The 13,430-nt window shown below is 38.3% G+C and overlaps 1 protein-coding gene and 1 long non-coding RNA gene across 10 annotated transcripts; one reads left to right on the top strand and one right to left on the bottom strand.

The window, feature by feature from the left end:
- Nucleotides 1-1,164: 1,164 nt before the first annotated feature.
- LOC135624667 (uncharacterized) lies at nt 1,165-4,605 on the top strand. 8 transcript variants are annotated; one of them, XR_010491773.1, is made up of 7 exons: nt 1,165-1,363; nt 1,456-1,477; nt 1,569-1,674; nt 1,765-1,872; nt 1,961-2,107; nt 2,241-2,329; nt 4,360-4,605. XR_010491773.1 is itself a non-coding variant. In XM_065128510.1 (6 exons), the coding sequence occupies exons 1-5, from the start codon at nt 1,294-1,296 to the stop codon at nt 2,060-2,062; spliced, it is 372 nt and encodes a 123-aa protein (XP_064984582.1). In that variant the 5' UTR covers nt 1,165-1,293; the 3' UTR covers nt 2,063-2,107; nt 4,360-4,605. The 8 variants fall into 8 exon arrangements, 2 of the variants coding, with proteins under 2 accessions (XP_064984582.1, XP_064984581.1); XR_010491774.1 differs by having other exon boundaries at nt 2,234-2,329; XR_010491770.1 differs by having other exon boundaries at nt 1,765-2,107.
- A 441-nt stretch (nt 4,606-5,046) lies between these two features.
- LOC135625621 (uncharacterized) lies at nt 5,047-13,242 on the bottom strand. 2 transcript variants are annotated; one of them, XR_010492140.1, is made up of 5 exons: nt 12,893-13,242; nt 7,061-7,165; nt 6,042-6,218; nt 5,778-5,969; nt 5,047-5,660 (listed from the first exon to the last, which is right to left on the bottom strand). It is a non-coding gene; the product is annotated as an uncharacterized LOC135625621 (long non-coding RNA). The 2 variants fall into 2 exon arrangements; XR_010492139.1 differs by lacking the exon at nt 7,061-7,165 and having other exon boundaries at nt 5,051-5,660; nt 5,778-5,905; nt 12,893-13,233.
- Between the last annotated feature and the right edge of the window lie 188 nt (nt 13,243-13,430).

Genomic DNA, 13,430 nt, shown 5'->3' with positions numbered 1-13,430 from the left:
GGCCTCTACTTTAAAGTTTTGTCTCAGTACTTAGAGTTTGCATTTGTATTCTTCACCTCATTGATCCTTTCTTATGACCATACGCTCTCCTACAATGAGAGCAAGAGATTAATGACTTTACGAAAGTCCTACCTCTACGGTACCATGACACTACCGTGCCTATTACTATATTATACATCATCTCACATATGTATTCCTTTCTTTGTGTTCGATTAATCTGCCTCTATGGTGTTGTTACACTTCTTTGAGTTCACTACTATTTTAACCGACGCTTGGTTTAAAGTAGCTAAGTCCCTTTGGACTCATCATCACTTCCTTATCCCTTTCGACCATTTGCTTTAATATCTTTATGTTCTTTGAGTAGTTCCTCTTGGTCGATGGAAAGATAGATTGCAACTCTTATACATTACCTTTACCATCATGTTATAGGCTTATGTCAATTTTGTTCTCTTTTATTTTATTGGAAGTAATGTTTGTTTATTTAGCTTTGTCTTTTGACTTATTGAACTCCCTTAAATGAATATGAGCTTTATCGCTAGGGATTAATGCTCCCTATGACCAACTCGTGTGGACTTTCCCGAGGCAAATGGGCTTCATCGCTAAGGGTCAGTGCATTGGCCTGTGCGAACTTCCTTGAAATTAGGGTTGGCCGAGGGCAAAAGGTTGCTTCCTTGTCGCTCGTTATAGGGAATGAGAGGTGTGCGAGTTCTCCTACCCATGTCATCGTCTAGGTGGCAACAGGTTGTTGAGTGAGTTAGTGGGTCAATGTCTATGTTATTATTTTTCCTATCATTTGTTTCTCCCGAAAGGTGTGCTTTGGGACTTCACACGTCTTTGATCCATTTTGTTATGACCTTATATCATTCCGTTTCCGACATGTGAGATATTAAAATTTTTTTTTTTTATCGATAACACCGTTAAAAATGAAAGAGACATTGAAATTATCTTTTTATCCATCATTTTTATATTGATCCTACGTGGTGATGTCATGTATTGTGTTTTTCGTTAATACAATTGAAGATGTTAAGACAAATAAAATTATTTATTTTATTTTTAAAATTATAGAGATTTATTTTTAAAAATTACGATACTAATAAGATCCAAGTAAAAAGGTGATATATAATTAGTCGATGTTGTTACAATATTATCATTAAGTGCGAGAAATTTGATCGACTCTCTGTTATCCACAACTAAGTCGGCCGAGCTTGAGCTCTCACGGACAAGGATCAAGCATCTGGTCTGCAGCACCTTCCACGGCGCTTCTCGTTCCCCAAGCAGCCGCAGGAGGAAGCCATGACATCTCCCGCCGTGAGCATTACTGTCGCAGAGGCCGTCTGGGAGCAGATCAAATCCTCACGATCAGGTCTTAATTTCTTTTCACCTCCTATCTCCCTATTTCCCAATCCGTCTGCAAGCATTCTTCTCATCCTCCTTGGGTTGTTTCCGTGAACACAGCCTCGGACGATCACCTGTCGATGTGAGTTCGCCCTTTTTCCCTCTCTCATCACTCTCGCACGCATTTACTCCATGAACTAAAGGATTTTTTGTTCTTCTTTACCACGTTCCAGTTTGCAATTCCTCTTCGGCAGGAACTTGGAGCGCGCCACAAGGATCGTCGACCAGGGCGGCGTGCGTAAGGTCTCCGCCGCGCCCAGCGGCCGCTCCTTCTTCCTGGTTCTGTCCCCCCCTTCATTCTTTCTCGCTTATTTTCTTAATAAGATGAAATCCTTCGACTGTTGTTAAGAGAGAGGAAGGGGATTTCAGGTTGTCGGGGAGTCAAAGAGGAAGGAAGAGTATATCTGCTTCCCGGAGCACCACTGCACTTGCTATTCCTTCTTCTACGACGTCGTCAATCGTGGGGAGCAACTCTGCGTGGGCTCTCTTGGAGATTCTGGGTTCCAATTTGATGGCTTGGTTGTGTTAAATTGCTTTGGTCTCATTTTTGTCGTTCTTGTTTTAGTGCAAGCATCAAATAGCGGCTCGACTGGCAGAAGCCGTAGGCGAGGTTATGGAAGTGGAGGTGTCCGATGAGCAGCTAGCAACGATGCTCTCGAAGCTCTGACAAACAAAGCGCCCCCGAGAGTGGATATACTGATGGATGCTACTGGTAATGTATCCTTGTCATTTTGAGGCTTCTGTTTTATCAGTTGTTTCCAAGGAAGATTACGAATATGTGATTTTCATTTGTTCCAATTGTTCTATTACAAATTACTTCAAGTGATTGTTACTTTAGTTTACAGATGTCTGACGCATCAGAAGTTTGGATCCAACCCAAGTTCTGAGTCTAAGCTTGTCACAAATCCGGTGTCGTGAAGATGGGATTTGGCTGGTGAGCCTACAAAAACTGCATCAGGATGTATCCAACAAAGATCTTAAGTTAATCTATACCCAAAGGATTCGAGAGTGGAAGTGTATGATTTTCTCAGATAGGTTAGAGGATGCACCTGGGGGACTAGGTAACCGCTGAAATTGAAGTGAGTTGTTAATTCACGAGATGGTTATGCGAAATCCTCAATCATCATTCAGTTGTGAAGGTGGATGTTGAACTATTAGATGTATCAATTATAACATGATTGCTCATGCTAACATCAAGGAGTCTTGGTTGATGTGCTAAGAATAATAAACATCCTCATTGGCGATCATTAGACCCATAAGGTGACGTGTCATCGGCTTGCCCATTCACCCTTATCAGTGGTGATCAATGACTTTATTACCTTCTTATACGAAATAATTTTCTAGACATGTGACGTTATTGTATCATTCCATAATATCATTAGGATCAATGTCATCTGTCTTTAGCACATGATGCGGCAGTATTCACTATAAGCTTTTAAGTTATGAAAGGAAAACATATGACAGGAAGAAACATTATGGAGAAAGTTAGTATCAAAGCAGAAATACAAATGGTCCATGTTCCGGTAGGATCAATCATGTATTGTCTGTTCTCCAAACACAGGAAAATCATATTGGTGAACATATGGTCATGGTTCGATGCATGAAAGAGGGAGAGACGAGAGTTAGATGCAGCCAGCCTACTGTGATAAGCTTTATTGTTTGGATCTTCATCAATACAGTAAAATAGTAAGTTTATATTCATACCAATGTGCTAAACATGTTCCGATCTTTCTTGATTGTCAGTTAGATAAGAATTGATACATCAAGAAATATGTCGGAAAGTAAACTGATTATATTCTTTTACAGAGTCTACATTTTTTAGAAACCAACAGGAGTAGCTATTCAATGGATCAATAGAGCTTCAAATGCATGTTTGTATGTGTGTTATACTTTCCACCTAATTCGCTTACCTTTTTCTTTCATAATATTTGGTATCCTTTTAACTAATTGTCTCCTGGGACCTGCTTTTGTTCTCTGTTCTGGAATTCATCTTTGATGTTGGTAATTATGTCCACTTATCATTACCATCCAGAATATGATTGAAGTTTTTTATTGAAGAATGTTGCAGAAATATGCATGACAGTAATTTGTAATTTGAACTAGTCTAGCTTATATATATATAACTGAAATAAAATAGTATAGTTGGATGGGTTTCAATTGGATAAAAGCTTGTCAGTATGGCTGCCACACAAGACTTTATGGGTGTCCATTCTGAATTGGTTGTGCACTGTTGGTTCACTTTTATTGTGAACTTTCGTTAGTTGACACCAGAAACAATGCTGCAGGGAAAGCAAGGGCAAAGGGCTGGGTTTCTCTTCTACTGCTAATGCCACTTTCTTTTCCTATCTTTCACATCTATGGTTGGCAGATAAGTGCCTGTGTTCTCAAAAACGGTTGGTTGGTTGGTTGAATATTAATTTAATTTCAACCTAAGGTTCTTGTTTGAGACTTGGGTTCTCTTCGCCAACCAATTTCTTTTGGCAATTGCCACCTTCTCGGCTCAAACAGCAAGGTAAATGGGCTTAGGACTGGTGAAAAGGAAGGCTCTCAGAATTATTCCTGCTGGTAAATAAGACAGTTTTATTTAATTTGTGACATTAATATCTGTTGTGAGATTCTACCTGCTAGACGATGTTATGCATTGTTAGCTTTTAAAGGTAATATGGGAGCTCTCATTGAGGATGTGTTTCCTATCTACATGAGCACGGTTAAAAGGCCTAGGTATAGATGTGGAAGTCTCAAACCAAGTAATAAATCTTTTATTTTCTCTCGTGGGCTAAGAGTGGTGTTACATTACATTTTAACGTCGATCTAATTATATTATTTCAAAGGAGGGATCACGAACTTGACACATTCAGGAGACAATCAAGTATTTTCGGAGTCTAACCTTAGATAATCATTATACTCTTGTTGACATTTCTATTTAAATTGATTCCAATCTAATATTTATCCACAATTGTTCAGGATCAACATAGGCTGAACTGCGAGCTCGAGATCTGCAAGCTCACGTGGACACCGAAGAGGATGCTTGGTGGTGCTTACTATATGCCGGTGCATGGGTAGGCTGCCCTAGAAGAAGTGTTTATGTTGAAAGAAGCTCGAGTTTTGCTAGCTCTAGAACGATGTTTTGATATCATAGGAATAAAAGAGTTTCACATTGATGCAATGAAAATGTTGACCTCTTTATCTGAAAACAGAAATATTTTAATATGCTGCCTATTTGTATGATTAAGAAAGTCTGAAGCTAATAATTTGGATGTTCCCAAATTTTGAGCGAATTTAAGAAAGTCTGCATCTTTGTAGCAGTTGCTGAGTCTCTTCGTCTTTGAGATGACCATGGTAGGTGCAATAGACCTTCCTCCATGAGTTTCTGCATTGACATGCTAAAACCTTTATCTGTTTTCTCTTTCTTCTACTTCTTCCTGAAACTTAATATTCTTAATATCTGTGTGAAAGAAGACATCATCCTATAATCATTTGTTCCTAATGCATATATTTATTTAATATTGTTTGATGATGTTGGGATATAATTGTTCTCGGGTAGGTTGATCGACTAATGTATTTTAGTGGATCCCCAACTCCTAAGATTAGGATCATTGTTGTGAATAAATCATTGCATCGATGCACATGTTTACAAACATAATGGCACGCCCATGTCTTTCTCAGAATAGATTAACAAGAAAGCTTTCAGTTTGGCACTATGTGTTTGTTGTAGCAAATACTATCCGAATTGAGTTCCATATATCCCTGCAAATGTCAATTGGATGTAACTTTACAGAGGTCTCATCGAGTACAGGAGCGATTTCATTCCAATACTTCAACAAGAAACTCTGTTCCCCATGCGAACTTTAGATGTCCGTCTTATTGGTGATGGAGAAAAGGCCATGCGATCTCATGTTCATTTGGATGACAGAGGTGAAACCTCACCATCACATTTGCAAAAGCACCAATGAGATGAATTTGTCAGCAGGGATTCAACGGTGGTTGTTGCAACAAGCAGATTTGCATGGCAATAATTCCATCTCGAGACTGGTTGTGCGCTTGTTTCTTTCACTTAGACATTGATGGGGGAGAACAAAATCATCAAATGATCCACCTTTGAGATTCTTTTGATCTGTACTTATCTCTGACTAGGATCAGGTGGTCCTGCACCACATTATCCTCCAAGTTGGCACCATCATTGTGCTTTTGTTGGATCTGGTGAAATTAGTCTGCCCATAGGGTTAAATTCCATATCCAGTGGATTCAGCAGCACTTGAATAACCCTAGCCAACAGGAAAGAACCAAGTTTGCATCAAAGATCGACAAACCTCGAGTTCTGTAGATTACAGCTGACAAGTAAAAGGAAGAGTTCAGTAGAAGTCATGTACAGAATGTTTCACCTTCCTGTCAATCTTGGAGTTGGAAAATCTATCTTGGCTTTTGTTCATGAGCAGCACTCCCCAACTCATAGAGGCCTTCTTGGTGAAACAGCGGGCTTGGGCAGGGCAAGAATCAGGAGAGCTGAAGCCTGAAAGAAATGGTTATGATTTGTTCTCTGGTCACTTGCTGACAGCCTCAACTCCTCCAATATTCTTCCATGTGAGGAGGACCACATCAAACACTTGGAAGGAATGCAACTAAAAAGACTCATTATTGAACTTCACCTGAAAGATAATGGGCGCATAACACTTCCTTTCCCTGTAGCTTGGTGATGGCAGAAAGCCAGAAACCACCAATGGCATTGCCACTTTTTAGCTGGTGGCCACATCCTACCCCTCACGCATCCATTTGGGCGCTAGAACTCAAAAAATCTGTCTTTAGAACCACTTCCTTTCTTTCACCTGAAACCACTTGCCAAATTATAATGTGGTCCCATCTCGACAGAAATTTATGCTGCAATGTGCGAAAAATTTGCAAACAAAAAGAGAAGATAGAAGAGATAGCATAATATTGACAATCAATAAATATCATAAACATTCATACATTCATCACAGAAGAACATTTATACGAAATGACATTCAAAATTACCTGGTAAAACCTCTTAATAAAATCAAATATTGCGGTGTATCAGACATCTGTGGTCAATTTTATCAAATATCGACCAACGTAATTTTTCCAATGACAGAAAATATCAGAGACCAATTATCCTATTGTGTGCACCAGAAAGCCTGTAGCCTAAGATTGATTTCTTGGTATCATAGTCATAGATTATCACCTGGCCGGGTATTATAGGAACTACTGAATGGATGTGATTATATCCATGACTAATATGTGACCTAAAACCTGTAATATAGCATGGCCATTGTCCATTTCTCCTGCATGCATGTGGCAAAAAAATTGTGAAATAGAAGCTCTTTCTTTAATCTGTATGGATCAGACTCTCTGACTCATCAGCCAATACCATAACTATTCTACCACAAGAAAATAGCATCGTCAAGGCTTGCATCATCACAGAGCAGAAAGGAACATATATGCTTGGCCTTTCAGGGGAATTGAGTCCCCCATTGTCCTCTTAACAGTGATATGCCACTAAAACAACACGACTTGCAGTGAACAAGTGGTCCCTAAAGTACTTCTCTTTGAACATCCTCCACTCCCAGAAGTGCAAGCAACTTCCATTGGAACTCCTCCATCCAAATATTCCACTAAGAAATAACAAATTAACATTAAATGCAGCACTCACCTCTGACTAAGCTTTATTGCAATTATTGGTGGACCTTAAGATGCAAAATAAACAATGATAGCAATGTAATGGCATCTCCACTCAGCTCAATGCTTTCATGAAAACCTGTAATGTAGCCATGGAATGAAATAACCATTTCTGAAAGGCACACATCCACAGCTACAACTAGAAAAAGAGAAATTTTAGATGAGCTATAGGGTAGCTTTCACATAAGAATTTATTCACAATTTGAAGTATATTGTGTGCTATTGAGCCTGTTCTCATGCTTGACAGAATTCACTAAAATGAAATTCCAAGTTCAGCATCATTTTCATGGTATAAGACCATAGCTTCAGATAAACAACACAGCACAAAATTTACCCAAGTGAAGTAAACTCTGCAGGGAATAATTGATGATAAAGAGACTTCAAATTGTAATTTTCTGGCCATGGATCATTCAAGAAGTGGATGTATACTATGCATGTTATTGATAAGCTTATTGGAGGATGTTGGAGGATCAAAAGATACATTATGAATAAATCTTTTTTATCTTCCACTAACTGAAGGGAACCATTCTTTAATGCAACACTCTTCCAAACAACTTCTCATAAAGATAATGGATTACAAGTCATTCAAAATATTTTCAGCATAGAAAAATGGAGAAACAAATTATGATATGTCAATGGATAGAGTTGCCGTTGGACTGACAACCTAGTATTATACTTTCACAGAAGAGAATCATGTAAAGTGGACATGAACTGGTAAGGAAAAAGATGGAGTCTAAAAAATTGACCTTGACAACAGTAAACAAAAACAAACTTTGCCACTTTAAAAACACCAAACGTGGGTCACTCCAGTGCCACTTCTGTTCCAACTGATAAGCATTCCCCCTTACAATTATTCCCACTTCTGACCACATTCTGTTTCTTTAAAGGAAAACCAACACAATCCCGACAAGGGATGTACGACTTTCGATCCCTTTGCTTCTGTAACCTCTCATAACTTTTTCCTCTTCAACACTAATTGACGTACTTCCAGATTGGAAAAGGGAGAAATGGAAGAGGAGGAAGCAAGAAATCAGAAGCCAAGGCAACAAACAATTGATTCTGATGGCAAAGAAATTTTAATTGAAGATCGTCAAGCATGGCTGAATCTGACGCTTGGTGGGAGAACCACATCAACTGATGAAAGCTCTTCTAGTTTGCAGTCAACTCCAAGCCGCAAGATGTTCTCATGCAACTTCTGCAAGAGAAAATTCTTCAGCTCACAGGCCTTGGGGGGTCATCAAAATGCACACAAGAGAGAGAGAGGTGCCACTAGGAGGTCTCACCAGTCACAAAATATGGGATTTCCCCTCTATGCACCTTCTCTCAAATCTCTTATGGTTCGTTCTCATTCAATTGTTCATGAGCAGCATCCAGAGAGAGGTATGTCTACAGTGGCAAGATGTTATCACAATATCTCTGACATCCAAGAGACAAGGTTACCCTTTGCACTTGATGAAGTTAGAAATACAAAGTGGCCAGGAAGCTTTCAAAGGGATTCTCAACCTACAAATCAACCACTGGAACAACAAAAGCTTGACTTGAGTCTCAGGCTTTAGTAAGTTAAACCGTAACATGCCATCTCCAGAACAGGTAATTGTACTTCTGTTCAGCTCAGATTTCCTCCTGAATCAATTATGAAAAACTAAGTTGTTTGGGTATCATCTTGTCATTTATACTTGATTTCCAAGTCAAACATTAGATATCATGATGCAACAGAAAGTGTTAGGTGTCGTCCTTTTGCTGAATATAGTGCTTATTGGTTGCTACCACGTGTTATATTTCAAACCCACCAATGGCATCAGAGAATGTGGCTTTCATTATTAAACTCGTTTTGATCAGTAAAAAACAATTTCATATCCTCCTTAAGTTCTCTCTGAGTTCAACTCTGATGTTATATACTAGGAATTGAGTCTTGCAATACTGGTATAAATCAAGGTTATCTCATGCAAGAGTCACACAAAAGAACTCTGAAATTAGCAGCACAAAGGGAAAGGAATGTATAATATACACAAATCTTATTGTTAATAGTAATGGTTTGCAGTTCAAGAACAAGAATATTATGTTGTTGTTCAACAATCAAAACAATTAATATCATTTTTACACATTTTAGTGAACTTCTGGTTTTCAGCCAAAAAATTTGCATAATTTAGTAAATGCAACAGGTCAGATTGTTTACAGATAAGTGTGAAATCCTACTGATCTGTGTCTGATAGCAGCACCGGAAAGCATACTTCTAGTTGTGTTCATGACTTCATTCTACTAGCAGCCTCAAGTAGTTCTTTCAATTACTAGGTAGAAACAAAGGAAAAATTATATCATTAATACTCTCACCATATGCTTCCTCTCTGTCCATGTCTTAATGAGAAAAGGCACCTTTCTCTACTTCAATTTTTGACCCGAGCAAGAACGTGATTGACACACAACCAAATCAGCACTGAAGGATAGCAGGAAAAGCTAGATCATATTATCCAATTTCACATGTATACTTGCAACGAATAGAAAAAATGTGAAAGAGCACTGACTTTTGGCATCTGGAATTCCATCTACCTTGTAGGTTCCTACCAAATTAACACCAAATGCAAAACAAAAACCTGTGTCAAAGCCAGCATACGAACATTAAATATGACTAATAAGGGCAGACAGTCAGACAAGACTTTTGCTTCCATAATTGTCAGGTCAGGGGTGGATCAAACATATGCAGTTTTATCACTGAATACGGTGATTTAAGACCATTACAGAAAGATCCTTATATTGCATGGCAAGTCTCAGCTAAAGGCTAGCAAGTTTGTGCCATTAGCACAACACGATAAGCTATTATGCTGACACAAGGGTACCGGAGGAAGCTAAGAAAAAAGAGAAGACAGAAAGGGAACAAGAAGTGAAAAAAGAAAAAAAAGGGAAAAATAAATAAAAGAAAGAAAAAGAGAGAGGCTTTAGCTAAGGTTTTAAATCTCAACTATACCAGTTGATACAGACCAGTATTTATTGGTTCAACCATGTGTCGAAACATATAGTTTAATACCGGTAGAATAGTATTCATTTTTTATTTTCTATTCAATGATATCAGTGACAGAGATCAGTATACTGGTACCGTATTGGTCCAAGAGGTTATCTGAATTGATATTATTTTGAGATTTAAATCCCTATGTTTAACTCACCTAAACTTCTTCTCCATTGGAGTCACCCTCTCTAGCATCTCGATTCCATCACTCCCTTGATGGTTAGCTTCTCCTTTCATCCATCACGCTCAGAGCATAGTAAGGTGATTGATTGCTCAAGTCTTGACAATCTGATCCCTCTACAAGTACATTTGTAATGGTAAATGCATCTTGGTTTGGTTATGAACCAGCATTTAATCTACTTCTAGTGTTTGAAAATTTTTTAAGCTTCTGAAGGAAACTACCATGTTTCTGTTCTGCTTCTGAGCTGCACCCAAATCCACCCTTTAATTTTCATCTTTGGGGCAGGTATGTTAAAGCTTCTTCTTATACACAGTGTTGAAAGGACAGAGGAACAATAATATGATATGGATGGGGGTCCAAATGTTCTACTTGGCAAGGAGAAGAGAAAAGATATATGGAAACAAACAGGAGAAGAAAAAAAAAATCATAATACTTATGTTGCAATTTTGTGAAAAATCAAATACTGGAAGTGCAACAGAAGCCTAAGCCACTGAACAATATTCCAAAATGTGGTCTATCTAGCAGTAGACACAACTCCATATACCTTTGTGGTTATATGAATGCCTCACATAAGGGTATGTGGCATTATTGTTATAATGTGAAACCTATCATGAATGTGAGGTTGGTATAAGTATGAAAATGAAATCACATATGTGGTTTACATTTCCACCTAATAAGTATCATTTTGGTTAATACTATAATTTTTGGCTAATGTTATAAGTGATCCATAATTAGATGATATTCATAATTTATACTTTTACTCATTTCCTATAATTCATCATTTTAATCGATTCTTAAGTGAATGTCAATGTCATAGCATAATATTTTCTAATTTGGCCTTATCATATGTTTACCTATTAATACTTTATATTTGATTGTATAATTCTTTATATATACTTAATTAAATATTATCTTAAATTTTTAGTTGAACACATATGCAGCCACATATGTCATGAGCACCAAGATAGACCTTGATCTTTCACATAACTATGGCTGCTTTTTGAACATTAAGCCTTACAAACATAAAAAGAACCAATTGTTATAGTTCTAAAGCCTTTAGATATTGAAATGGTAAAATTAAAGAGTTCTATAAGCCTTTGAATCATTGTCAAGTGAATATGTATCTGACATGATTTCTAAGTCTGAATGTTAGAGTCCATGTAACACAAATACATTTCAAAATCAAATAGCCCAAAAAATGAGCTCATGCCCATGAAAGAAAACATATATGAGAACACAAATTTCATGAAGGAAAAAAGAATAAGGCATTGCACTTTGCACATAATATGTTAACTAAAGATTAAAACATGGTAACACTAATCATAGCCTTTAGTCCCTAAAGAAAATAAATTATTTGTTGTTCCATGCATCACACTTAAGAACTAAAATAAGAATCACACTGTATGTTGGATCTCCTTAAGATTTTTGGTGCTGGCAAAAATTGTATTCTGCAGTTCTCGCACAAAAACTTGAGATCCCTAGCAGGAGCATCTAGTCATTTCCCATAAGGAGTTTTAGGTCCTCATATCATCTTAGAGATCATATTTGCTTCTCCACTACCTTAACCATTTAATAACCTTAAACAAGCCCCTCTTTTATTTCTCTTTATTTTCTATCAAAGAATGTCACATGAAAAGGTCACATTTTGCAGTAGGCTATAAAGTTTCCTTCTCTTTTATATTATTTCATCTGTTATGCTTCACTAATCTCACATATCAATAAAAAAATATCAGTTTAATATAAAAATATGCGTCTTGCAAACCAAATAATTTTAAAATATTTTTTCTGCATCATAAATAAAACATTAGAAACATAAATGTTCTAAGTCAACCCACATCTTACTGTGGACTATGGAGTACGGATGAAGATTGAGGTGCCAGGTGACGACATTTCACATTCAAACACAAACAAGATGAGTCTAAAACATCAACCTCCTGGAATTGCACAAGAGTGACTAGTGACTGTGTGATTTGTTGAATTGGATTTGACTATTCAGAGGTTTGTAAGGATCAATGTATTAACATTCTGGAATTGCACAAGTAAGAAAGGCATATTACAGTGTGGCATATTTCACAAGTGATAATCATAAATCAAGGAAAGAGCAAAAGAAAACTAAATAGGAGAGTATACCTTAAGTTCTGGAGTCAGCCACTAATGCTAAGAATTTCGACATTACAAAACCAGAAACCGGAGATGCCTTGAGCTATCCGGCTTAATTATACCCAAATTTCATCAAGACGAGAATAACAGAAGATCTCCACGATGATTACATGCTGATTATACCTAGTAACTTATAATTTTCATTTTAGTGGGAGTTATTTTCTTTACATTTAATGCGAACCCTTCCCGGGCAAAAGAATGCCATCCGATGAAATGGTGAGGTAAATGGTGTCACCGGAGAAGCTGATTCTACCACCCCCAAAACACATTCCCGCCCCGCGCTCCCACCCCATCCCCCCGCCCCCGCACAACCCCCCCCCACCCCCCGACAACTCGATGCGATAATCGAGTGGTCTGTTTCCCTTGGGTTCCACCAAAAAAAGGGAAATAATCATGAACTTTTCTCAATCGGAAATAAACAGAGATTGAACTTCTATCACGAAAACTCAAAACCTGAAATGGACCTCGTATCCATGAAAAGCTGGAATCTTTGACATCCGAATGGAAGTTAAAGTTGGAGGGGACGTCCAAACGAGGCGCTTTTCGCGATTCCTTCTACTACTCGGTATTGGATCCTTGCTGTTCTGGAACTGAAGGGAAGAAGTGCAATTGAGACGGGAAGCGGCAGTGGCGGAGAGGCATGAGACCATAGCCAAGCCCTTGTCATTCTACTTCCGGCTCTCGTACAGGGAGACAGCGGCGGAGCTTGCATGGTGGTGTTTCTCATTTTCCCTTCCGTGGTGGGTGGGGCTTCAGATCGGGTCGGTCAACCCCATCCCAAACCAGCCCAAGTCGAACTCACGCTTCGAATCCCTACGATGCTCGCGCGGTCACGTGTAAAAAGAAAAGCGATCTTGGAATCCCAAAGTCGACAAGAGAATTCGATGATTTCAGTTACACGTCCCCTGCAGCGCATCCTTAGCCGTAGGATTAACCCAGCTTCCGGTCGTCTGCAATGGTCAGTGCAAGAGCAGCATACAAATCGGTTCGGCAACTTAAACA

Source organism: Musa acuminata, chromosome BXJ2-10 (assembly GCF_036884655.1).
Source record: "Musa acuminata AAA Group cultivar baxijiao chromosome BXJ2-10, Cavendish_Baxijiao_AAA, whole genome shotgun sequence".
In the NCBI taxonomy this organism is placed as follows: domain Eukaryota; kingdom Viridiplantae; phylum Streptophyta; class Magnoliopsida; order Zingiberales; family Musaceae; genus Musa; species Musa acuminata.
Note: the sequence above shows the minus strand (reverse complement) of the source record. Positions and strands in the feature narration are given on the sequence as shown.